We start from the raw sequence: 27,970 nt of genomic DNA on the forward strand, positions 1-27,970 counted from the left end.
ACAATATACAATAAATAATGTAACACGAATCAGTTTTTTTGATGATGTTCTCAGGCTTCAAGTGAAGGTGAATCCGACGAGTCGGGTGGTACTCCACAACGGGGGCAGAGAAAACCGACTGTGACGTCACCTGCGGCAAGCGCAGCCACGGCTACACCGCGCGCCCCCAGCCTGCCCAAGCGGGACTCTCCGGTGCACAAGCTCGCCACCCGCTCCGAGAGCTCAGAGTCTAGTACCTCCTCCGAGAGCGTTCCTGCCGCAGTTCCCGCCAAAAATACAGGTGCGGCTTTCTCCACAAATGAAATGAAACAGATATATTTAAAGAGAGCTAGTATTGATAATACATCGAACGATGGTAAACCCACACGAACATATTTATCCTCCACAGAACCTGAAAAGAAGGAGGCACCGGCAGGCAGCGGAGCGCAGCGCTTCCAGAGTCGCTTCCTACCCCCCAGCAGGCCCACCCCACCACCGCCGGAACCCGTCAAGTCGGAGGAGACCGAAACCAGCTCGGAGGAGGAAACTGATTCTTCCGAAGAAAGCGAAGAGGATGAGGCCACCAAAAAAACTGAGAGCCAAGCTATGGCTAAAAGTGACATCGGTCCATTGCTCGCGAGAAGTTCTAATGCTCGTGAGACCGCCCAGGAAAATAAAGCGAATAAAGATGGTTCACCGACTGTCAGTCGTAGTCCATATTCAAAGCCTGAAGAACCTCCAGCATCCCCAAGATACAGAACTAGACCACCCCCACAGGAGGAAGAGCCTCCATCTTCAAGATACGGTACGCCGAGCACTGGCAGTAGTTACACAAGTCGTTTTTTAAACAAAAGCAAACCTGCGTCATCAGTTGAAGAAGACGATAAATACAGTTCTTCTAGAGCGACTGAGGCTGCAGAGGACAAAGAAAGACAAAATCCGACCGGTCGATCGAGGTACCTCGCCTTAAAAGAGCGTCGTAATCGATTGGCGAGGAGTAGAAGCAGCCACACTGGATTTGGTGGAGCTGATGATGATGAGCTAGACGATCCTGTGTCCCCAACTACAGCATCTCCATCGGCCTACTTGGCTTCCAAGTATGGTACTTCTGCCCCGGGTGGGAGTGACCTGGCAAGAAGTAGATCTAGTCACGCTTTGAAGTCAAGGGAAACGTCTCCCGAGAAGACAGCGAGCTCTGCCGGAGAGAAGGACGGAGCCAGTTCTTGGGCACGGTACCTGAAGACCAAATACGGCGGCCGGGCCGGGAAAGAGAGGGAAGGTGCTGCAGGCGGCACGGGGGCTTTGTCCCCCTCTAGCTCGGCAGCAGCAAGGCGGTTGTCCCTCGGACTCCCGCTGCGGTCAGCCTCCGAAATGGTCTCATCTGATGACGACCAAAAAAACGCGGCAGGCTCCCCCATCTCCCCTACAGCAGCTACGGCGGTAGTAGCAGGTATATATTATCAACTTTTCCTTTATTATTATTTAAATAAATTCGTTCTTCGTCTCATTATTGTGCATGCTATTACACCATATCGTTTGAAATCACATCCGGTCGTTGGAGTACAGGAAGGAGAGTGTTGTGTTCATTAGTATCTATGTATTATAATAAAAAATAAACCAAAGTCAAGCCATGTATAAAATATAAGCCTAAGTCAAGGCAAGAATGTGGACTTTGATTTTATTCAAAACATAGATATTGAAAATTTAAAAAAATTGACGATCTTTCCTCATTATGCAATCATTTTTTTAAATGCAAAAACTTTAATTTGGTTTGTGGGATATTTTAAAATCCTTAATATTTGCTAATTTAGAATTATGTAATGTTTCAAAAATGAACCTTACTAATTTTTTTATTTAAGACATCTAAAACATTTCGTATTTAAGGTGAAAATGTGGAGATAGTGACATCTTTAAAATTCGTTGTGCCATTTATAATTCAAAGTTCAATCCGTGAAGAAAAAAAGTTAATTTTGTTTAAATTCACCGAAATCTCCACTTCCACGACCGTAAATTCAAACCAGATGGAGAGGGCTTTAATTTAATTTAATCAAACGTGGGTACTATTATAAACTACGCCACAGACAAAATACTTTGGAAAGGCGAAAACGAACATTCTACAGAGTGATTCTAAATTATTAAATTAGTGTGACCCATATCATTAGGATATGAAAAAGCATAAACTTTGTAGGACAGAATTTTTCGCAGAAATTGAACTTTACACCAAATTTGAAAGATACAATTTAAATTCTGTGAAAGTTCTATTCAAGTTATGTTATTATTTCATCACGGTCCGGTTGTTTCACTGTACTTGGATAATAAAAAAGACATGTATGTAGTATATAGCCGCAGTAGGCTGCTGATGATGCTGAATCTGAAGAATATGATGATTCAAAACATGCAATTTCAGTAGGGTTTTTAGGTTACAAATGTTTCCCTACCGAGAAAACACAAGGCCCCTAAGTCTATAATAGCCATGTAACATTTTAAGCACCAATATCAGGTAAAAATTGTGTGGCGCAATGACGCCGTTCTATTTGTATAAAGAACATAAAATTTAAATTCAGTACTTTTAAATGATTCACCACTTCATAGAATATAATAATCTAGAAAAAAAAACTAGAATAGGACTTTCCCAGAATTTGAATTAATGAATAATTGTTAACATTTTGTAAAGCAACCCGTCCTTAATGTTTTATTATCAACGAAAATAAGTATTTTCCCCAAATATTTTAATTGCTTCCTTCATTTCAATTAATATGCTTATATATTTGAATGATATTGTTTAATAATCTCTTCATCTCAAATACAACGCAAAAAACATAATGTTTATAACCACGAATTTTTATTTATTTAATTCTCTATAATCCATCGGTTTCGCTTATCACAAGCACCTTTGGGGTAAAAATTAAATTAAAATTAAAAAAACAACAGTTTAATTTTATACCCTGAGTATGATTTTATTAACAGGTCGGTTATAGGAATGAAATCAATAAAAAATCGTGGTTATTATTGTACTAATGAAGGCACTAAATAGTAAAAAGAAAAATTTGTTATATTTTGTTGTTGGGGATCACCTTCCTGTGTTCCTGACAAGACAAATGATTTTTTATTTTTTTTTTTTTATTTTTTTATTTAATATATATAAAGTGGGTACAGGTACAGATGAAAGGAGTTTTTTTTTTAAATTTACTTTGTAATGTGATGATTAAGCTTATCTGTACAGTAAACAGCGACGTTATACTAGGGCCTCATGGAACGCACCACGATTCCTCCGGCAATGATAGTAATTTCATTAAATGTGTGTAAGCGATTGTAATTACGATGCTCATAATACTGCCAGAATGTGTTCATTAACATCGGCTGAGAATTAGCAATCACATTTGCCTTTAACAATAATGATGCCTTTTAAAATCGTATTAAATACAGTGTATAGGGTGTAACGAGATGAAACCGAGAGACTTTAATCAGCGGTGCTAGAAATTATTGGAGTATAAAATAAGACAGGCGTAATTTTCACGAATAAGCAGGATTTGAGAAACTTATCGCCATAAAATGCTTTTCCATTGATGGAATGTCTTTCAAACATTGTCACCTTATAATATGTAATAAAAAAGGCGAAGATTTTTCTGTTTTGAAAGTACTTGACAAAATAAAGCATTGGGTGTCCAGGAAATTTGATGACACCTCTGTACTAACCTATTTTATGAGAAACTAGCGCAAACCCGTGAAAAAGCACGTAATATAATTGTTGTATTAAAAAAGTTGACCGGGAATATCACCAGAATGACAAATCAACACACCTCAAAAAGTGATATAAAGTCATGAAAAGTGGTAAAACAAAAACTAGGTTAAAATAGGTTACATAGTTAACTGTTAAACCTAGTTTTTGTTTCATCACTTTTAATGATTTATTTTTACTCATTTTTTAAAGGTGTGTTGAATTTCCTTTTTTATATGAAATATTATTTAACCATTTAAAAATATATATTTGCCACAGGATAATCGCCTTTCAAAAACAAACAATTGTCAATTTCGAAACGATCAGAAATTTACTTTTTGAATAATCACAGTTAGTTAACTTTAAAATCACCAAATCTGTTTTTTAACAAAAGAAATATAAATTTCATATGTGGAATTATTAATGAACTAATTAAATTTAAATAATTTTGGTAAGAAACTTTATCGCTTGTATGAATTTTTACCACAATCAGTTCCAATTTTGAAAATCAAATCTAAATTCTATGGTTCATTGAACTAGGGTTCAACGCACAACAGAAATGAATATGTTTATTAACACTCTCTTCCATGCTCAGGTTTCGCAGCAGCAGGTTCCTCCCCTAGGAGCCAGTATCTGCAGAAACGTCGTCAGCTGTTTAAGGTAATACTAAATAACATTTAAATTAAACATTAGTTAAATTGAATTAACTAAATATATCTTATATTTATTATTACTTACCTAAACATGTAACTGGATGCAGGAATCGATTATATTTGATGCCAATAAACACCAACATTAATAAATTGCCCGGAGTAGGAAATCCACACCCTTTTCCTAATTTTTTTCGCTATGTGCCTTGTAATATATAACTATATAACAAGGCTTGTAATATATAACTTACTTGTTTTTCGTAGAATTATGGTTTTGTAAATTGTATACTTTTACCTGTGTGTTTAGATATTTATTAAAACAGTATTTTATCTACAATAAGAAGTTTCCGCAGAATAGCTAGTTATATTCAGAGTAATATTTTTGGAAAATGTACCTAAGGATGTATTAGCACACGAGAGGTTAGGCTTCAATTCGCATTCGCATATTATAAGGCAAAGAAATAAAAAGGAGTAGGGAAAGGGGAAAAGTGTCACAGATTATTCTATCTTCCACTATTCGACTATAGGAGATTCCAAAGGGAAATTCTTTTGATTCTTGAAAGAGTCTCACCTCATTCACGCGATTCTTATCACTGCTGACATTTTTTTTCCATTTAAAATTGGTAAATCTTTCATTTTTGCATCCTTACATATTTTATTTCTGACATATATCAAACCTTTTAACTTGTAATTTAAAAAAAAATACCACTACTAATCAGAAAATGTCTACTTCAGCACACTATATAGTCGACACATGTGGGTCAGACTGCTGGAATATAATAAGACGGCGATATTATTATAAAATGTAATGCGACTCTCTTGTCTGGCTCTCACAAAAATATCTTACCAATTGCACTGTGTTACACTTCTAGGAGAACGAAAAATAATAGATCCCGTACGCAAATAAAAGCGAAGAGACACACAGTGGCAAGCCGCCTCCGTCCGCTGCGAGCATTTGAAGGCTTAAATACTCGCAAGTATCGGCCTTAATCCGACCAAAGGAAGTGCCTCCTTATGAGTAGAGGGGTTCACTTTCGTTCGAAGTTAGTACAAGAGAGTCTCTCTGACGGAGCTGAGGGGACTATCGTGGCCATATTTGGGGCATGTTGTGAGAGAGGCTTTAGACAAGCAAAGGTGTTTAAATTTATACACATGTAAAGCTAATGTTTTTTTTAGATAGAACAGTAAACCTTTGAGTGTCATTAGTAGTATTTATTTTAGCCTCATGTTAGAAAGACGAAATTTCTGTCAATGATAATCCTTCGCAAAGCTCCTCGGAGTAAAAAAATATATTTTATAACGTCAATATTAACCAACCTTCGAAATTTCGGATTTTTTTTTCAAAGAAAAACAAATGTCATCGCGGCCAGGAAATCGAATACATCCTAAATTAACTCCATTAAATTAATGCATTGTTGAAAGAGTAGACAGACACCTGTGCGATTTTTTTTAAATGTGTCGCTAGTTTATTATATAAATAAAACGTGGGAAACCAAATGTACCCCACTTCTTCGGTTGTCAAATAATTAATGATAATTTTGATGAATAATTACAAACAAAGGTTGGAACATAAGAATAGCAACAATAAAATGAATAGGTAGTAGCAAGGAACATGGAAGATGAAATATATAAAAACCAATTACAAAAACAATAGTTAAGTTAATAATTAATGATTCCAGGTGGGAAGTCGGGGGAGCGAGCCCGGATCATTCACCTGGCCCCGCGGGATAGCCGTGGGACCAGACAACACCATGGTAGTAGCGGACTCATCCAATCACAGAGTCCAGGTCTTCGATAGCAACGGGATCTTCGTCAGGGAGTTCGGCACCTACGGGAGCGCCGAGGGAGAGTTTGACTGCCTCGCTGGAGTGGCGGTCAACCGGATCGGACAGTACATCATCGCCGATAGATACAACCATCGCATCCAGGTATCAACTAAAATAAACTATTTATATCACAGACTCAATCGAAAGTAACAATAAAATTATAATATTGCAAACTTGTCAACTCCAAACTTGACGGCCGGCATAGTCCAGTGGTAACGCATTGGACTGCCATTCCGAAGGTCGCGGGTTCGAACCCGGCGTGCGCAAATAAATTTTATTTGATTAATTTGTGTTATTTCACAATTAATCAATTAAAAATTAAAAATAATAATATATAGTATATTTGCGGCACGTTCCAGAGTGGAAGATACTACCAGTATCGCCCTGGTGTAAGACCACCATTCAGAATTGAAACGTTGCTCCAAATGGCTTTAGCCGTGTTTAGTGACTAGATCTGAATAGCCAGGTACTTCCCCACCTTCCTCTTTCCCTTCCCCACTTACCTTCAGCCTCACAACATCCCCCAATTGGGGATGCCATAGTCTCACTGGCTCCAGACGGGAGCAGTTGGGACTCTTGTGAGGTATTCACTATAAAAAAAAAAAAACTCCAGATTACTAAAATAAAATGGTTATAATACCACCGACTTCTGATATTTCTCATACATGCTGATGGCAGAAGCAACACTAGCTCCTCCTAGTAGCACAAGTTGTGAGGCTTGGTTTTCTTTCATACATTTTAATGTATTGTATTCGTGATTATGTCATACTACAATAGCGCCTCTAGCGACCAGAGTTTCGAGCCAATGCAATTGAATACTGCCAATATTTTACTGGACGTATATTAATAATAATTTTGGGTATTTGCTAAAAGACATCCAAGGCAGAGAAAATAACAAAAAACAAGTAACGTTAAAGGATTTTGCAGTGCTTGAACGATTTTTTACTTGTAATTTCCTCATTACGAGACATTAAATCTATGTTTCAGGTTATGGATCCATCAGGTAGATTCCTGCGGGCCTTTGGCAGCCAGGGAACTGGAGATGGTAGGTTCAACTGTCCTTGGGGCATCACCACCGATGCCCTCGGCTTCATCTACGTCTGTGACAAGGAAAATCACAGAGTTCAGGTTCGTTTTTTTAAATATTTATTTATTTACTAGCTGTGCCCCGCCACGCGTTGCTGTGGCGCAAACTGTATGTGCAGATAGAGAAAAAATAGTTGCTTTTATGTCGAACAGATGGCACTGTCTTTAAAAAAATGCAGTAGGTTGCGCTGTTTTTTTTAAGCATGTTTTTACTTATCACAGGTGACATCTACAAAAACATACGCGTATTCGAATGCAAAGTGGTGTTAACATTTCAAAGAAATCGGTGAAAAACTTTCGGAGATTTAATATTTTGAACAAACGAACATTTACATTTTCATTTATATAATATTTAAACTATTATTAATATTGCCATTATGAGACACTACTAAAAAGTCTTAAATCTCAAACAACAAAAAAATCTAATAAAAGGGTTTATATCTAGACGAGTTATTTTATCCCCATATTATACTTATAGTCGCTTTAATAATACAATACCATACCGTGTCTTTGACATGTTTCTCTTTTGTGGGACAGACAGGGAATACTTAGAAATATAGTGAGCAGATGTGACCTTTACATGCCACAAAGACTTTCTTTGTCGACTTGTACATTTAGCGGCTTTACTTCTGGAGTCACGAACATTCTTCGCTGCTTTATGGATTTGGTTGATAATAGCACTTTTGTTTATTATCGCTAACCGTGCGTTCTCACAATCTGTGAATCATGTGAGTGTATTCAAGTCCATTGTTTCTGGTTGACGTTTGAAAAACTCTGTAGTATTGCAACTCTGGACTGTAATTCTTGACTATCTCCCGTCTGCCACCTAATAATTACGTGTCATTCAGGAGAAGGGATTGGTTCTATAAAAACTTTCTAAATAAATGTTTTAAGCTGTTGTTAGTGTACACGGAAAGCATCTTTCAAGGGTTTTTATCCATTGATTTACATTGCGCAAAAACTTTCATATTATACTAACACTATTACACAAATATGTGCGGGGCGTCTTTAATGGTTTGAAAATAATACGGTTGATCTGATTATAAACATTAAAAAAAAATTAAACTTCTAAGAAATTTTCAAGTAATTGGATTTATTTGTACAACCGTTAATAATCCAGATTACTTTGTGGTATCGACGCCACGGCCTACACAAAATTTAAGCTTGATTTATTCGTTATTTTTAGTAAATTATCGTGTCAATCGCAGCTGGTGTAAACCTTAGGAAAAAAAACCCTATCTGACAAAACTTCTTTGAACATTGGTGCCTGCCATTGAAATAAAAATTCTTGTTGGTAAAGGCTACACAAAACTAGACCTACTTATTTTTAATTTAGGGGAATGGATGGAGAACTAACTGAGATAATTGCGAATAACCCTGTGTGCCAACGTGTCCTTTACATCTCAGGCCCCTTTGATAGAAGGTCCCAGTATTTCCGCTTTGCAATAAGCTCCGAATAAATGGAATATTTCTGAACGCATCCGAAAACTAAAAATTGTTTTAAAAAGGTGAAATAAGGGGAAAATACACTTTAAAATTTTATTATCAAAAATATATTTTTTTTTTTTCACATATTAAAATTTTTAATGCGAACATAAAAAAATAAAAAATGGCTCACCGTAAGTTTTTTGTAACTTAAAAAAGTGATAACGAAACACTATATAAAACACACGAATTTTATTAGACAAATTTATTATAAGCGTTTTCGTTACCACGCTTTTTTCTCATTTCATTTAAAAATAACTTAAAATTCACTATGTTTTATTGTTTTATTTTTTAAATTACGTTCACAACCTTTGGTTTAAAAAAGATGCACATTTTAATTATTCTCTGGTTAAATTCTATATTGGATATAAATCACCGTTTCGTTCATATTTTTCGCTATGCAGTAAGAATTATACAACGATTTCGGTTTCGACAATACGAGTTGTTCCCAAAAGCGAACATATTAGCCCGAAGGGTTAAGGATAATATAGCAATTCTGAGGAAACTACTTATGGTAGATAAAATACTATTTTATAAATATATAAGTAAAAACAAGTAAGTTATTGCGAAAATAGAATCAGCTGGCGTACCGCAATAATTTAGTGCCGGCACATAAAACAGGGGGGAAAATATAGTATACTGTCTGTAGTCAAAACATAGTTTGAGGATATCTACTAAAGAGTAAAATATCCTTCACACTAAAAAATAATACAAACCGAGCTAAGCTGCAGAGGAATTATTAATTAAATGTTCCCTCAGATTCCCCCATAAGAATAAAGGCGAGGAAGAATCATAATTACCTATTACTTACCATTCTTTGACGTAGATTAAGAGTAAAATAAAAATCTAACATTGCATCGCAAAACATGGTTAGCATGAAGTCTATTTGAAGTGTACGAAACACGGATCACTCGCACCATTTAAGCGAAAAAGACCCTGCTATGTTTCGTGTCAATGTTATCTGACATCTCAGTCATGAAAATGAGATTAAGAACGCTTTATCATATTATATCTGTTACGCCGCGGGACATGACTCAGGATATCCCTCCCAGTCCAAAGATGTCGTGACATTTTTTCAAATGAATCCCAAATTTTCAGAAGTTTTCAAAGTTGAAACGAAGTAAGTTTCAGGCACATTGAAGGGACGTTCTTAAGTCAATTTAGAAAGTATTTACCAACGTCAATCCCGGCCGATGTCAAATTTAGGACTAGGTTGACATTTAACACGGAAAAATATTTTCTGGAACTTTATAAAAATCACCAAAGTTTGGTTAAATCAAATGGATTTTCGAAAAACGGTTATTCAAATTTTCATAACAAAGGTTTCATTTCAGTTTTCATGAATAATTTTGTTGGGATCAAGGAAAATATAAGCGGAATTTATTGTTTAATCGAGTTCTGTGGACCTTGTTTGCTTTGTTCATTTCGGTGCATTTAATACTTTTGTTTATTGATAGCTTCGACAGAATGGGTTTAACAATGTTAAAATGATATATTGTTTCATTAATCTCGATGATAGCATTACCCAATATTTTGTTAAAATAGTAAGCCGGTGTAACATGATTGTTATCATTTAAAAATAATATGTGCATTGTTGAATAGTGGTCACTGTGAGACTAGGCAATTAGAGTGGTAGTTTATATAAACTATGTGCATTGCTGAATGGTGATCAATGTGAGACTAAGCAATTAGAGAAGTGGTTTATATAAACTATGTGCATTGCTGAATGGTGATCAATGTGAGACTAGGCAATTAGAGTAGTGGTTTATATAAACTATGTGCATTGCTGAATGGTGATCAATGTGAGACTAAGCAATTAGAGTAGTGGTTTATATAAACTATGTGCATTGCTGAATGGTGATCAATGTGAGACTAAGCAATTAGAGTAGTGGTTTATATAAACTATGTGCATTGCTGAATGGTGATCAATGTGAGACTAAGCAATTAGAGTAGTGGTTTATATAAACTATGTGCATTGCTGAATGGTGATCAATGTGAGACTTGGCAATTAGAGTAGTGGTTTATATAAACTATGTGCATTACTAAATGGTGATCAATGTGAGATTAAGCAATTAGAGTAGTGTTTTATATAAACTATTTGCATTGCTGAATGGTGATCAATGTGAGACTAAGCAATTAGAGTAGTGGTTTATATAAACTATGCGCATTTCTGAATGGTGGTCACTGCGAGACTAGGCAATTAGAGTGGTAGCACCATAGTGATTGTGATTTTTTTTTATGAATAGTGACCATAGTTTATAAAAAATTTAAAGCTATAAAGATAGCACTTATCACAAAAGAATAATTATTTATTTCAAAGTCTAACCATAAAACCTTATTTCAGTAATATGGCGCCCCACAATTGAGTTAAGTAACCACTCTTGTAGCTCTGGAGTGGCAAAACATCTGAAAAAATAATCGACATTGTGCAAAAATGGGTGGTCCGTTTGAAAAGTTCTCCTATCTTAGTGAATAGATTAAAATTTACGGAGCACAGGCGTAATTTAGGAGATGAATCAGATGGGAACGCTATTCTTGTGCTACCAGTATTTACACGGAAGATGGTCACAATTGCCGATTCCTTCGGCAACGATGTAAATTCGGAAAACGCTCCAAACGAGCGCCCAATATTTCTTTTAACTCGTTCTTGTGTGCAACGGCTCGGCCATGGATTTTCCCGCCTTTGTATTTTGTTACAACAAGGAGGGTCGTTTTAAAATTTAAATTCACTCCTTCATTTTATCCAAAAGACTTTATTCGAAGATATCCTGTAAGGAGTTGATAAAAAAAATAATCCCTTAGTGTGAGATTGGCATGTGTGCTATTGTTTTACTTATTCTCATCGCGTCATCTTCTTGTTTCAGGTGTTCCAATCAGACGGGACGTTCGTGGGCAAGTTCGGGTCATTTGGGCACAAAGCCGGGCAGCTGGAGCATCCGCACTACATTGCCGTGTCCAGCACCAACCGCGTCATAGTGTCCGATAGCAACAATCACCGCGTGCAGATCTTCGATGTCAACGGCCGGGTGCTGTCCGCATTCGGCACGGAGGGGTCAGAGGAGGGCCAGTTCAAGTTCCCGAGGTAAGGACACACAATAATCTTCATTAGTCGCTTCCTCATTGCTGAGGGTAGTGACCTTCACTCTAATTTACATAGTGGATAAGGCTCCTCCACTCGTCACAGTCCTGCGCAGCGTGGAGAGCTGCGGACACCAACGTTCTGCAAAATATCAAAAAATTATTTTCAATTCAGTTGTAGTTTTTAGCAGGACGAAATATTTTTTAGCTCAATTTTAATTTCAATATTGCACTTTATTGCTCTCAGTGCAAGGGATTTTAGGATTTTGACCTTGATATGTGATTATTTTATATTAAAAAACAATACGAAATCCATGTTGTTTTTCCTCGTAAATTACCCATTTAAAAAAAACACAACAACTTTGACTTACTCTACCAACAATGGCTACATCTTCTTATTTCCTCATTTTATTAATTAGTCGACTCTCGGCTCTCACCGGTCGAAGTAAACAGTTTTTTTTTTAATTTTCCCATCTAACATAACATTCTTTTTTCCAACCAAAGAGATACTTTTACCATTTAGCAATTTCAATAGCTAATTTATTATTGTACGAGTATTATTAAAAACACAATATATTTCTATTACCCATACTCAGATGTATCAACTAAATGAATTTCAAAATAATATTTAGATTTTGTACCCAAAAATAATGAAGCAGGTATCAAATTGCGCATCACGAATTTGACGTCGAGTATAATTTGAACCTCGTGACTCTATTTAGGCAGGGCCCAATGTCGGGCATAGCGACACTTCTGATTCGACGCCGGCCGATGCGACGCCCGAATCCTGATGCCCGTCGACCAACGCCTAGGTCCAACGTCCGTTACAAGCATACTTGGCTTATCTCCAAATCTATGTTCCGTTTTACCTCTACGCATTTAACTTTGTTTATTTTATATTTTATTTATTTAAGTGTGATGCTTGATTAAGTGAGACACAGTTTTTTTGTAAATAAATGCAGCACAGATGACTACATTAGGAAACAAAAAGGCGAATTCAAAATATGTAAAGAATTCCTAGAATGTGCTATTTACTGCGAGTCTAAGGACGGGTTGTTTCGGAGAATTTGAACAATTCATCAAATTTCAACGTTCATTTTCGGGTTCTGTGAAAGTCCTATTCAAGTTCAGTTATTATATCATTGTAGGCTAGTTGCTTGACAAAACTGAAATAAAAACAGAACTTGAAAAAATCTTTCACAGAACTTGAAAATGAACGTTGAAATTTAATGAATTGTTCAAATTCTCCGAAACAACCCGTCCTTAATAAACCCAGTAAGATCACGGCTCTTTCAATTTGTAAATTTTGTTAGGTATAAGATTATGGGAGTAACGAGAGCAAATAATCCTAGAGTTATGATAATGAAAGAATCTTTCACCTCCAAACGAGATGAAAATTCACAAGAAGTAGATTTAAAATCTAAACGAAAATAAATTATTTAATAACCTTCTGTGAGTTGTTACCCGTGACCTCTGGTTACAAGATGATTCGCGATAGTCGCAGTACGACCTTTAAAAGTTATATATATTATTGCTCATTTAATAAATTATGATTTCAATATTGAAGACAATATTAGCGATTCTCAAACGAAAATTAGAAAAAGGTAACGGGGCAACCCTTTCCAGGGTCCTGGGTTCAATTTTTTGTTTAAGAATCGCATATATTGTTTTTAATAAATAAATATTACAATTTGAGGTTTTCTCATTTTGCTTTTCTCATAACTATTCTAAAAATAAATATATTTTGATGTTAAGTTGTCGAGATCAAAAGACACTATTAACGCCCTAAATTATTTTGTTAAAAAATAATTTAGGCGTTAATAATTATTATTTAAAAAATAATAATTTTATCTTATTTTGTCTAAACAAAGCACAGGTTGGCATTTTTTTCGATTAATTCTATCAATGTGTGTGAAATGTTGTATCATAAACATCGTATCCCATTCCTTATTATTACCTCAACTTTGAATTATAGAAACATCGATAATCGGTAAATTGGTGCGGGGGTTACATCTAATTCCAATATACAATCAAAAATGATATAATACTCGTATTAATGAATTTGTTTATTTACCAGGGGTGTAGCAGTGGACGACCAGGGATACATCTGCGTAGCTGACTCCGGCAATAACAGGATCCAGATTTTCCATCCTGATGGCACCTTCCTGAGGGCTTTCGGCTCTTGGGGCTCGGGAGATGCCGAGTTCAAGGGCCTCGAGGGCATTGCAGTTATGTCCAACGGGAACATCATTGTCTGCGATCGCGAGAACCATCGCGTACAGGTGTTCTAGGACTCCGAAGAAGTTACTCCACGTCATGTCGCTTCTAGCAAACTAAACTGGCAGGTCGAGTGATTTCACTCACCGCGATTTCAAGTAAATAAACAAAAGTCAATCACTTAATTAGAGCCATATAATAGCGTCAGAAACTTCTGACATGATCTTTTCACATCGAACATTTCATTAGCCCTGCACCCAAAATGCATGTTTCATAATGCTCATATAAGTGACCTCACAGGATTTGAACACAAATAAGTGGTTTGCCAAATATTTCACAGTGTTAATAGAGTTAGTTAATCATGAAGACCAGTCAGTTTGGATTTCTAGAAGTTTAAGTTTAACATCTTTTTGTATTGTGTAATTCAAATGGCATAATTCTTTAGCAGTTTGGCCTCTGTGTTCGTCATTCTGAAATACTTTGAACCTTAATAACTTTTTTAATTTTATTTTGTCTTTGTCTTGCATTGTCCTTGTCGAATTTAAAACATGGTTTAACAAAAATCATTCAATTGTCTCTTAAAAATATAAGATGTATTGATGATATTTGTGAACTTTTTTACGAAAAAAAACCATTTTAAAATCAACGTAAAATTAGCTTTCACCAACAAATTATTACTGTTTGGTATCGTTATATTCGTCAGCTTACTAAAAATGTGTAATTTGTCAATGTTACTAAAACAGAACCTAATCGTATTTGTTTCGAATATTAAATATTGGATGAAAAAATCATCAGTAAAAAATAATAATCTAGTCAAATTAATGTTAAGATATTATTTTTGAAAGATCGCGTCTTTGAAATGCTTCTGGAACTTGATACTTTTATCTGGTATTTTAATAACCTAACTTTTCGATCTTTCCTCCTTAATGACTTTTATCTTCATCGAGTCCCGCATAAAAGTTTAAATATTTTTAACATCTTTTGTATTTGGGTACCATTCTGTCATAAACTTGAGAAACTTTTTTGCAGATCTTTGAGATCGATTACCTAAAATTAAATTTTTCATAATTTAACTATATTTTTCTTGACTCCGAGTAATAATATGACCAATTAACTTTTACCTTGTTGTTGTAATATTACACCTTCCTTTCGTATTTAGTCTCTTGTCTTTTCGTTACAAAATCAAAATATGTTCTTACATCTCTCCTTAATTCAAAACTTTAGTCATACTACTTATTCAAATAAAAAATAATAAATTTCGTATAGCTTCCCACTAAGATACAATTAATCTGTTTCGTTCTTTCTACTGTAGTACTTACTCATATATTCCCTCTCAAATGGTAAGCTTCAATTTGAAACATTAATCATAACCGTGTTTTTATCATTTTTTATTCTCTCATGTGTTTTTTACAATGAAATGTAAGTATTTCTACAAAAGATTTTATTAAGTGTTACTCAATAAATATAATGTTACAGTTGATTTAGTGTATTTTTATTACCTACACAATCTTGGGAAATTAAAACTATTTTCCTCATTATTTCTAAAAGCCCTGCTCAAAGATACTGCACTTTTTATTATTGTTCTTTCCACGGTGGTGGAGTACCTAGTAATGCAATAGTTTATTGTACACGGAAAATATGAGTACGGTTTTTTTGTCAATGTTACTGCCGGACCATTTACTAATAATATATTAGTCAATCAGAATATATTTGATCACGTCTTCAACTAAGGTGGCTTGTCCGGATAAATATCATGGACGAGATGTGAAAGTATTATTATTTTTCAGAACACGTGTTCGAACTTTCTCATAACACATTCGTGCTTTACTCAGAGTTTGCTATGAAACAGGTGAATGCATTCGTTATAGGCCCGCAATCGTATTTTTAGTAGGAAAGCGAATAACTCATTTCATTTCATTTCATATCAGTAAGTTTTCTCCGCGTACCTACACAACTATAGCTTGCGCAATTAGAGTTGACCCAAACAATACAATATTAGGAATGTATATATTAGTGCATTCGCATACATTTTAAAAAGTGTTATCCTAGCCAAACATCACTGAGAAACAGCATTTTTAATTGTATTGATGCAGAAGGGTCAACAATTAATTATTGGATACGACCATAGAATTTTAATATTCCAAAAGTTTTCACAGTAATTCAAAAAATTTTAGAATGTGTTATTTTTACAAGATTAAACTAGAACTTTTTTATTTTTACTGGTTTTCATCATTGAAGTCGAATAACAAGCTTGGATGCAAGAAATGCATACTGTGTTTACATCAACTCTGTCTGTAATACTAATAACAACAAAAATAAATAATAATTTAAACACGATAATAAAATATTAAATGGAAATTTTATTGAATTATAATAATGCATATTTAAATAAACCATTATGGTAAAATGTATTTTGTACATTTCAAACATTTTCAACATAGTTTAAAAAATAAATATTAAACATAGAACTTGAAACACAATGATTTATTCACAATAATAAGAATAATACTTAGATCACTACGGATGCCGCGAAAAGCTACTAATTAAAAGTATTTTCAATGAAGATACTAAAAATTTCATAAAAAACTTGAACAAGTGTAACAAGTCTCGTGATTTAAAAGAGACACAATATTTTGGCATACAACACAGTGGCAAACAACTCTTCATAAATTTTAGTGTAATACTCGAAATATTTTTTTTTAATCAAAGGGATTTGAAAATTTTTCTCTTGATTGAAAAAATCACTAAAAAGTTTTACAAAATATTATATACCGTATTTATCATCATGATTATCAATTTAATATTTCTTTTAAACAAATTAATGACGCAATAATCCATTAAATAGCGAAATATTTTTTTAAAGTTGCCACTGTGTTACATAAAATATTCACCATATACCTTATAAATAATCAACTGAATTGATATGCAAGACATCATTAGGTTTAAAGTATTGTACACGAAATATAAAACAAATTGCACACAATCTGTGGCATGACATAGCCAATACCAACTAAACGGACTTTTGGCATGACAAACGTGACACCAACCCAACGATTACGAAGCGTGGCATATGTCAGAGTCGAACAGTGATTCGGATGGTCTGACCATGTCAAAACCAACAGAGAACATTTGGCTTTATTTAAACAAATACATTTCCAAACATTAAAATAAAGGAGCCGCCCATCAAATAAAATATACTCAAATAAAGAAACTAAAATTGTTGTGAAACATGTAAGGAACACACATCGTAAATCAAAAAGGTTTTTTTTGGAAAACTCCAAGAGGTTTTTATTATTTATTGGAAAGTGAATTTTATTTAAAAAAGCACTAATATTGATAAGATCATATAAACAACCGCGGTTCTTGGTTTAGATCTTTAGGTTAAGATGTTTACCACAAATAACGTTATACATTTATCTCATTTAAGTACACAAGATTATTATAAAAAATTTATAAATTTGTCCACATGTTTGAGTCTCCAGATGTCTTACAAAACAAACCTTTTACGTAGTTTTACAAAGGTGGTAAGTACAGTGTTTTACATCTATACATCTAATAATATAAATATATTTATAAAATCTATCAGAAACCTCAAATGATAAGAACTCCAAATAAGGAAAATAAAATTTAAAATACTTAAATAATTTTATATATTATATATATATAATCACATTTTTCAGTTAGCGTATTAGCGTGACTTAGTCTAAAAATTTTAATGAAAATACCTTGAAAATTTAATTTATTATGAAAAATTCACGATTGCATGGTCGCTAGGGATGGGTAATGATAATAATATTAACTGTCTCCGAATCCATCTACATAATATATTATATACACAAATATACAATCAAAATGTTGTCCTCGTTTAGTAAAACAAAACAAAGCATTTAAAGCGATGATGGTGAAGGGAAGATTTATAAATACTTATAAATACGATTTACATAAGAAAGCTTTCAAAATATATATATGTTATAGAACCTTATCTCTAAGAAAATGTAGGTTTTTTTTATCAAAAATTACATTGTCATGCTAATTGAAAGTGAAATTGACTATTATAAGATGTATCTACAAAGATGTTTATAACTACTCTCCTCTTTAGAATTAAATAGGTTAATTTACATACACATTTGTATCGTGTATCGCCTATTAAAACAAAAAAAAAATCCGTAGCAGGAGGAATCATAAATACATTTGCTGCTCTAGTAAAGGTAAAAAAGGGATGTAAAAATTGTGATAATATGTATCTCCCTGAGAACTACACATTTCACATAGATTGCCTGCAAGAAATGAGATAAATCTGAGGAAATACGTATTTACAAAACAAAAGCTACAATTCAAACAAATAGACCGATAAATGGAAAAAGGGCGATCGACTTGGAGAAATCGATAAATCGGCTAAGAGCTTCGGGAGATGAAGGGAATGAGGTATAACATAGATATCCCCACGGAAAGGGCTTCGGGGGACACATCTCCTCAGATGATAAACGACGCATTTTTATTTCCACTTGGTTAATTTCCGTCAGCGTCCAGCGTCCATCCAGCCCAGAAGAGCGAGCTGCCCTAACCACCATGCAATCGCGGTACATAGCAATCATTTCTATCGGAAACACTATTCTAGACACTAGTATGTATTTATGTTTTAATTCATTCAAAAATATCTTCTGCGAACTATGTGAAATCGGGATGTGATGTTCTTACAGTTTATGTCCTCCGCGCGCGACGCGTGTCGCGTGTCGCATGTCGCGTGACGCGTGTCGAGTGTCGCATGTCGCGCATCGCGCGTCGCGTACCGGCACCACGCAGCGGGAGGTTAATAATCAAATGTCTCGTTACATTTCATTTTAATAAATATTTAATTTTAGTCTCACGATTGATTGAATACATCACTTTATGTTTTATACTGATCCAAACTGACTGGGTATAAAATATTTCTTTCGAGAAACCAACCGTTATCTTTCTATGAAGGAATAAAGTGAATGTGTTGAAAAAAAGCGATTAAAAGGTACTTACTCGTTATCTTCTTTACGTAGGCGAATATTCATATTTTCAATCGTATTTCTCTCATTATCGTTTTGTAAAGAAAGCCTAGCGGAGTTCTACACCAGCGCGTTAGGTACCTACCTAGCTAGTACCTACCTTACCTAGTAACTTTACTCAAGCCGCTTAGGTTGGGTCTGAACGCGACTATTTATTCTTAAGGACGTTTCTTTTAAGTCTGAAAATTCTTTTAACTACCACCTTATAAATAATACCTTATCCGCCGCCAGCTCTCCCTCGCCAGACTACTCGCGAACTCGCTTTACTTTCCTTCAGTAGACGAGTTCAAGGAAGGGCCTTAATCACATTAGATTCAACGGGCGACGATTCAAACTATATTTTACCTTTTTCATTTCTAAGAAATATTAATCACATTTTCATAATTTGAAATAAATGAAAAGTCACTACAGTAACAACAATCCATTGTTTCTAAAAATTAAATCGTCGTAATTTAAGAGACGAATAAATCAATTACTAACCTTTCAGTTATCTACAATCCTATTTTAGTTAATTATTATTATAAGCGATTTAAGTTTAACAACTATGTAGGTATTTGGAATGTTGAATATAATTATCATATTATACCTAGAACTTTATCTTAATTTTATCTTCTAATAACCAATATTTTCTAATTAGGTGTTTGATACAATTTCATAGATATAATTATTATAACTTTTTGTTTCAAATAACATTTTTACTATTTGATTGTATTGATTTCATAATTATTATCACAAAAATAAACATAATAATTGTCTCTCAGTAGTAAAAAAAAACAACTTAAACTATATACCAAATAGAGAAACAGTATGAAACCATTACATGATAAAACAAGTGTAGAATAAAATAAGAATAATGTTACTAAGAATATAATTCTAGGTTTCAGGATACAAGATGAATCTTATTAATAAAATAACGAATACGACACATTTGCTATGCGAATCAGGTTGCAATACTTTTGCAAATCAAAAATACATATTGTTTGCTCATCAAAATCCAGAAACTCGCATATTTTATTTATTTAACACAATCGTGCCAAGGCTTATACCATCGTAAATCACGATACTCGGTGATCGCTATCTGAATCAACGAAATTACAGGAAAAAGTCTACATCATTTTCCTATTCTAAATAATTGCTTTCTTTCATTCCGCGGCGACGGTATCGACAGAGCAATTTGCAATAAAACGATAGAAACGGGAAGCGAAACAAGATATATTTCTGCTTGACAGAGGCAAGAACACGACTAAAAAGAAGTGTGGATTTACTACCGACTAATTAAGTTACATTTTAATCCTTCCGCAACAAAAATAGAATGAATAATAATTTCGTTTCGCTGCAAAACAGAAGGAGATTAAATAGACTCTGATTAAAATTCTCGCCGGAATGAAAATTGCAGAAGATAATGAATTGCATTCTCGAGCAGTTTTAAACTTCGTGTCTGGTTAACTTTACCACCACGCAGAGAACAGGCACAGGGCACAGTAAGACTTACTACTTGAATTAAGATTTTGCTGTACTTCGTGGGTCTGCATCGGAATATTTATGGATGCTTTGCATGTCAAAATAGTTACTTGAAATATTACCTTTATTTAGAAGCAAACGGAAGATGCATTGTACTGAATGTTAGATCCCTTTTGATCAAGTGGATAACTTTGGAGTTATTCTTACGCATTGATCAGTTTAAAAGCGTATTACTGGAAAATAACAGCATCGTAACTTTAACATCTATAAAATTATATTAACGCAGGTAAAAACACTTTGATAAATTTAAATACACCAGAAACTTGCTTTTGTTATTTTAAGGTCTGCAAATTTAGTGAGGTATGCGGAGTTTGCTTTTTAGGGAAAAAACATTAATATTCAAACCGTGAAACATTTTTCTTCAAAACTTCTTCATTAGGACGCCAACCGTGTCCTTTTATTTCACACAATATTCTTTAATGCAGTGAACAGAACGCGATTTGTAAGCAAAATGCACTACTCTCCCCCATTCGAGGGAATAAACTCAGTTTTATTCTTTGCACTATTTCAGTTTATGATCTTCAAGATAAAAACGTCATTCGTGACGGATTGCACGAAAGACTGCAACGAATTTGCCGTGTTGTTTCCCGGACAAATAAAAACTTGACAACGTAAAATATGGACCATCTTCGTTGACGCGGTTTCTGGTAGGTTCTACTCCATCAACCTAAAAGCATTACTCTTCCGTGCCTCTTAGGACTTTTGTTACATAACAATAATTATTAACAGAAGTTTCGCATTAGGGTCATGTTTACCACTGCATAATTGGAAACTATGCGAAATGCAGAATATGGCGAGCCTACGCAGAATTGTCCGGCTTCACAAACAATTATTGTCAAACTGGTGTTAATAAATGTGTTTAGTTTCAGTAAACGTAATGAGATGTCGTTTGAATGTTGCCTGCTTATTGACTTTGAAACTTCGATCAGCTGACGTACAACGATATAGTTCTCTGAGTATGGTCATTTTTCAGTAGTCGCGAAACTAATATGCTTACAAGTAGTTTACCACTCAAAAAATGATTCGAGAAAAAATTAACAAATTTCGATAAATAAAAAATTGTAACGTTATGTAAGTATTGAACAATGATTCAAAATAATATAATAAAACAAAAAATTTTTGGAAGTTTTTAAATAATTTTCCGTACCAAAATGAAATAATTTTTGTTTCAAAGACAACTACAAAAATAATGAGTGCGTTATTATTATGGTTTTAATTAAAACTTCTAATTAAGTACCTACTCGACATAATGAAACATTGTCTTAAAGTTGATTCATCAATTTTTGGAAATATTTCTTAACATTTGAACAACCTTCATTTTAATTGTAAACATGATATTTAAAATAACTTAGCACTGATAATTTTATGTACAAATTGCCACAAAGGACAGCAACTGCCCCGTTGTTATTTTCTAAATATTTTTTCGTAACGTCTTCATTCAAAATATATGGGATAGAAAATAGTTTGACTATTTCTTATGTTAAAGCTATTGATTTTATATAATATTATGTACTAATATAATAATCAAGGTACTTTGCTTAAATTTAAAAATATTTCCTTTTTATATTTTTTTCTTAAGGTCTAAAGTTAACTTGCGATTTTTTTTCGATATAAATCTTGGTGTTGCGTTTGCTAGCGTTTGTTGTTACGGTAAGTTATAGATTTATGTATTTCATAAAATGTCTTACTTTCTAAGAGGAATTCGAAGCTTACTAACTACAAAAAGTCAATGTTTGGGGGCGCAAGGTATAGAGGTTCATAAGACTTTTATTCACTTACGGAAAAAAAAAATGGTTGACGTGGAGACCTAATCAGGCTAAGAGACCTCACTCAGTTGAAAGTCGGATCAGATAAACAATCTAGAACTATCATCATCCGGATTTTAACAATTGTTTGGGTACCGCCACCCCGGTAACGTGGTTTTGCAGGGGAGCCCGGGTTCTTCTAGTGAAGTGTATTCAGGATGCGCCTGCCCACCAGCTGCGTGCCGTGCCAGATCGGGAGAGGCTGGTTTGGGGAGACCCTTTGACCTCCCTATCCTGTCTCTCGACCCATCGCCTTGCACGGCAGTGAGAGGGATATATTCATATATCCGTTACTCCTGGATACACTGATCCTTAGATACATAACAAACCCTCATACCTTTTACCTTCCCAGAACTTCCTCTCATTTCTTTCCTTAAAAAAGACCATCCACGCATCATCCCAAAAGATGACGTAGGCCCTGTGGTAAATTATTTTCCTCAGTGCCTTCTGTGTGGAGGTAAGGTAAAAAGAAGACATTATGGAGATATGCATTTCTAAAAAAGAAGTGCACGAATAAGTAGAAAATTAAGAACTGAATTTCCACCAAATATTTTCAACTGTTATTGAGGGAATGCTCAATCAAAATACTGGTTTAAAATTAAATTGACTGATCCTTCGCCAAGGGTAAGTTTTAATTTACCTTCGCTCAGTTTTGATTGTTGAAAGCGGTAAATCTCCGTTTTTTACAAATTTACAAAAATAAATTTAAAAAAAAAAACAGCTATAAACCGGCGGCACTATCCCGCAAACAACTTGCAATTTAGAAATGCACTGATGATGGTCGACCTCCGTTAGGACATTAATAAAAAGAAAAAAAAATGGTTGCAAATTTTGAGCCCCACGCCTCCGCCTTGACACTACGAGTAACCACTATTCAATGGGAAATAAACCGGAAATACTGGGGAGTCCTGCCGCAAGGAAGATCGCGCCAGGAAACAACCAGTTAAACCGTGAAAGAAATGCGTTAGAAATAGTTAAATAGATTTCTGAATGTCGAGGCTCTGTCGTAAAACACTCGATAAGGGACCTTAGTTTTAAGTCAATATTACTGAATAAGAAGAGAATTTCATCTAGCTAGCTATCTAATTAAGTAAGACTTAAAGTTACCCACTAAGTTTAAATCTCACTGTTACCGAAAACCATCCCTTAGTCGGATTTCTTACCTCTCCCGTGATCCAATACTCATTATCAACAACCAAACAACAGAAATACACCATATTTACACGCGTGTACTTTCCCGTGCTTTTAATAATTCACATCTCTTTACCCGCGTCAGACTTGTCTCAGCTAATTATTATTATTAGTCGTAAATATTATGAAAAATATTTTTATGACACCGAATTTTACACAAAAACGAACACATTTTTTTCCTACGTACATTTATGCAAAATCTTTTGCAAGTGATAAAATCTATATATTTTACGGTTTTCTTATGTGTGAAACGCAAAACGGAATTATTCAAAATATCATTAACATACGAGTATATATTAAATATTAAATTTCCGAAAAAATATGCTGACAACAAAACAAAATCGATAATCTAAAGCATTAATCAATAAAAAAATATGGTATTAAAAGCGAAAACCACGGTATATTTTTTATGATCATAATAATATTGAAAGTTCTTGTTACCTTTATTAGTTACACAATCCTGAAATTTCTAAATTTCCTTTCAATTTAAAGTATAAATAATAATAAATAAAATCTAGACAAAGTTCAAATGAATGAGATTATTCTAAAAAATCAAATCAAAAAGGTAAGGAAGACAAAACATTATTTCCACTATTGTAAAATCTTTCTCCAATACTCGAACAAACAAATATAAAATAAATAAACCCCGCATCTTTATGGAGAATATTTCGTTAAATGCCTCGCTAAGGGTTTGACTAGAAACGGCCGTTTTACCCCCAAACATAAAGAAAATAAAGGCCTAGTAGTGGGTTTAAGGATCGAAGACAATCGAACCTTTTTCCAGCGAAGTCAGAGGAAAGAAAAGGGTCATATGCAAAGGAAAATAACACATTTCGGGATATTTCTTTTCCTATTAATTCGTCAATGTCATCATCAATGATCACCGAAAGACATGAAGTCATCGATGAACAAATAAATAAAAAGAAATGTCAGTTGGGTATATAATTCTTACAAACGACGTAAAGTCAACCAACAGGAAGAATTAAAATCTGCATTTACCAAAGGTTGGATAAATAATGTCTTGCTTCATTGGTAAAGGTTTACATAATGTTGAATAATGTAGTTCTTTGCTTAAAAATTTCCCGGCAATAATGATTAATTAATAACTTCAGTCATTTTGACAATCATAGATATTTTACAAAAAAAATTGAAACTAAATTTAAAAATTGAATACCAGAGAAGAGCCTTCCAGGGATGCAGAAAGTCAAGGGAGGCGATGAAATCCTACTTACGTAGCGGCGCGCGACGGTATTTATGTTTGCATAATATATTTGAGAATTACCGATTGGTTTATTTGAATACCCTCAACCCCTCTAACCACTATCCAAAGTTTCTCTCAGCTCTAATACTTTCTTATCTAACATTTCTTTCTTTTACGTCTTTCGTTATCGTTCGAGAAAATACTTCAGTTGCAATTAAAGGGGAATTTATTCACCCGCTAATGGTTACAAATGCAGAAAACGGCGTTTCAAAGATGATAAACGTTAGTTCGAGAGAAGATGGGAACTAATGAGATACGTGGTGTAAAAACATATACACAACATTTCACTATTATCTGTTTTTTTCTATTTAACAGAAGAAAATTCATTAAGTCAAAAGTTAAACGTCAAACATACTTTCGAACCTACTGCGATCCCAAAGCATTAATCTTCTTTCTATAGAAGCATTTCATTTAACAGAGATTGATATTGTGACAGCACAAGAAAACTTCCATTTAAATTATAAAACAAAATCGATCACTTTCATCTTGTTAGTCAGTAGGCTTTACTATAAAAATGTATTAACAATCTTTTGAAACTCTAAAGTATGATAAGATTACCATTGCTGTCAATAAAGTGTAGATATCATGATAAAGAAAACTACATTTCCTTGAGAGAATTTTGAGAAATATTCACAGGTGTCGTTTTGGGAATAAGCGAGAGTGGAATAATTATTTCACCCCTTTTTCAAAAAAATATTCGCGTTAGTCATCACATTCAAACCGGGATGCTCGGGGGAAGGGATCACCGGAATGATTTATTTTTTAAGAAGTCAGTCTTGGAAAGGTTCAATGGCTCAACGCTGATAATTTCGACGTGAGTGCCGAGGGTCACAAATGAAACTGAAATTTTTTTTATAATATTAAAGGATCAGCATTGATCAAATTGGGTTTATTTGCTCACAATAGTATGTAAAATAATTCTAGGTATAATTTAAGGATGCGATGAGGATATAATCAATTTAGCAAATTAACGAAAAAATTCTGTACCCCTTTTTTACTAGAATATTTATTTCAAAACATGATTTTGTTATTTTTTTCAATAAAATAAAGTAGTATGAACATATTAGTCATGAAGAAACCAATGTTTTAGGAGGGAGCAAACACAAATCAGAGAATTTTACAAGAACAACCAGTAAAAACGACCCGTTCTATCATGAAAAATGTCAAATGGTATGCACGTTTTCACCAGTGCAGAAAAGGTTTGTGCAGCATGTTTTGGGAATTAATTAGTTTTAATATGTAGGCCAATTATGGGCGAAAAATTATGCTATCTAGAAACAGGAAAATATTTTTTTTGTTGAAAACGAAAAACTTTTTTGGTTAGTGGACAGTATAACAAAATCGAACGAGTTTATAAAAAAACCGACTTAGCGTATTCTAAATGCCATTCAATCAGCATAACTTCCTTGCCACAATAAGTCGGTATAAGTTGAACGCGAGACCGCAATTTACTACGGCGATTTATACGTAAAACAATAGCGTAAAAGAAAGAACTACGGTCTACGAGAAACGTGATAAATATTTATAAGGAAGCGATACGAAGCTTCAAGATTTGAAAAATATACTTGAATACACAGCAGAAGTTTGAAAAGGAAGAGAATAATGTGGACACCCTCAGGGCCTGTGAGATTTCGGTCTGTGAATAAAAGAGACATAAAATATTACTCTGGAAACTGTATCTTTGCATTGATTTATTTTTAATTTATTAACCTCTAAAAATAAATCAAAAAACTTGATGAAATCAGGAATAAAAATCCACCATCTAACCTAACCTAACTGTTAATTAGTTTACTACGTTCGAATGAAGTGTGCAAACACTTTTTGGAAACTCTTCTGCAAAGAAGAGGATTAATTGAAGTTGAAAGAGCTGTAAGTTGCTGCAAATCAGTCGATAAAGATAACAGTCGCGGTAAAAACCATTGACTGATTGATTACCTACTGATTTTCTAGTTCATATAATTTATGATAATAATTAAAAGCGTTATAAATTTTGATTGACTGACCAAAGAAATAATCTTATTTTAAATTAAACAAATTTGTTATAAAATATTTTGCTTTCACAATTAAGCCCCGTGGTTTTTCAAACACACGGTACTCGTAGTTAAATTCTGTAGTCGTCCACCTTCTAATTTTAACCTATAGCATGAAGAATTAATTATATTATATTTAAAAAAGTAAAAAACACTTACTCCTTTAAAATTCAACTCAACTAAAGGATCAATTTTCTTTAAACGGAGCAAGCAAGCATTAAAAAAAATAAAGATAATAAAATAGTTGAATGGGTACCAATTAATAAACTTTAAAGAAAAAAAAAAAAGTTTAAATCGTTTTTTTAGATATTTTCTTATCTAATTGCGTTTTGCGTTCCACAATTTACTACTGCCCGGAAAGCAGAAGCTTAGAGAGAGTCAAGTGAATGGTAAAATGTAATATATTGTCCACTCTTTCCCCCACATGAAGAACCCATTTTCTTCTAGTCTTTTCTCTTTTATTGTACGCTTTCGTGTGAAATACAGCTCGCACATGATGCGAGACAAGCGTGGAAGGGATCAAATAATTCAACCTCAAATTAAATAAACCCTGAATAACTTAACAAAGTTTTTAATCTGTTGCAAGTGTTACCTTTTTTTCATGAAATTTCTCGTCTTTAGAAAATATATCGTGTTTTTCACATAAACTTTGACCGTTGAATATTACGTTTTCTTAGTTAACCGTTTTATATATTTTGAGGTATAGCACACACTTTTATAATGAGATTTTGATGTTCGTAAGACCTGTTTATTCACCTTCCAGCTAAGCGACCGCATTGTTTTTAGAACTATACCGATGTTCGACATATCTGCAACAAAGAGAAAACACAGTTAAAACACGTAGACAATGACTGCAATCAATAACATATTTGTAATTTTTTTCTTGACCATTACAAGCACCCGCTAAACTGCCAAAGAAGTTTGTCAGCAGGTCAATTGCACACTATTGATTATAACACAAAACACACATATAACGAGAAACCACAATATATAAAATAGATATGAAATAATAACATTACACAGTATAAAGGCATAAAATACAAATACAGGTATATATAACACATTAAAAGGCACACAACACACTCAC

At 33.9% G+C, this 27,970-nt stretch overlaps 2 protein-coding genes across 8 annotated transcripts in view; one reads left to right on the forward strand and one right to left on the reverse strand.

Moving 5' to 3' along the window:
• tn (tripartite motif containing protein thin) overlaps window positions 1-15,269 on the forward strand; it is a 189,272-nt gene extending 174,003 nt beyond the window's left edge. For 6 of the 7 annotated variants that reach the window (XM_089636706.1, XM_089636707.1, XM_089636710.1 and 3 more), the window contains 6 exons: window positions 55-1,429; window positions 4,293-4,357; window positions 6,027-6,275; window positions 7,161-7,301; window positions 11,609-11,826; window positions 13,900-15,269. In XM_089636706.1, coding sequence (XP_089492832.1) covers window positions 55-1,429; window positions 4,293-4,357; window positions 6,027-6,275; window positions 7,161-7,301; window positions 11,609-11,826; window positions 13,900-14,113 — 2,262 coding nt within the window. In that variant the 3' untranslated portion in view covers window positions 14,114-15,269. The remainder of the gene's footprint in view (window positions 1-54; window positions 1,430-4,292; window positions 4,358-6,026; window positions 6,276-7,160; window positions 7,302-11,608; window positions 11,827-13,899) is intronic. The other variant, XM_089636713.1, reaches the window with a different exon arrangement.
• A 1,284-nt stretch (window positions 15,270-16,553) lies between these two features.
• Camta (Calmodulin-binding transcription activator) overlaps window positions 16,554-27,970 on the reverse strand; it is a 547,021-nt gene continuing 535,604 nt past the window's right edge. Inside the window, exon 26 of the mRNA XM_089636714.1 lies at window positions 16,554-27,692. The gene's annotated coding sequence lies outside the window, so the exon portion shown is untranslated. The remainder of the gene's footprint in view (window positions 27,693-27,970) is intronic.

The sequence above is a fragment of the Hesperophylax consimilis genome, chromosome 10, assembly GCF_061612785.1.
Source record: "Hesperophylax consimilis isolate HC1 chromosome 10, BYU_Hcon_1.0, whole genome shotgun sequence".
NCBI lineage: Eukaryota > Metazoa > Arthropoda > Insecta > Trichoptera > Limnephilidae > Hesperophylax > Hesperophylax consimilis.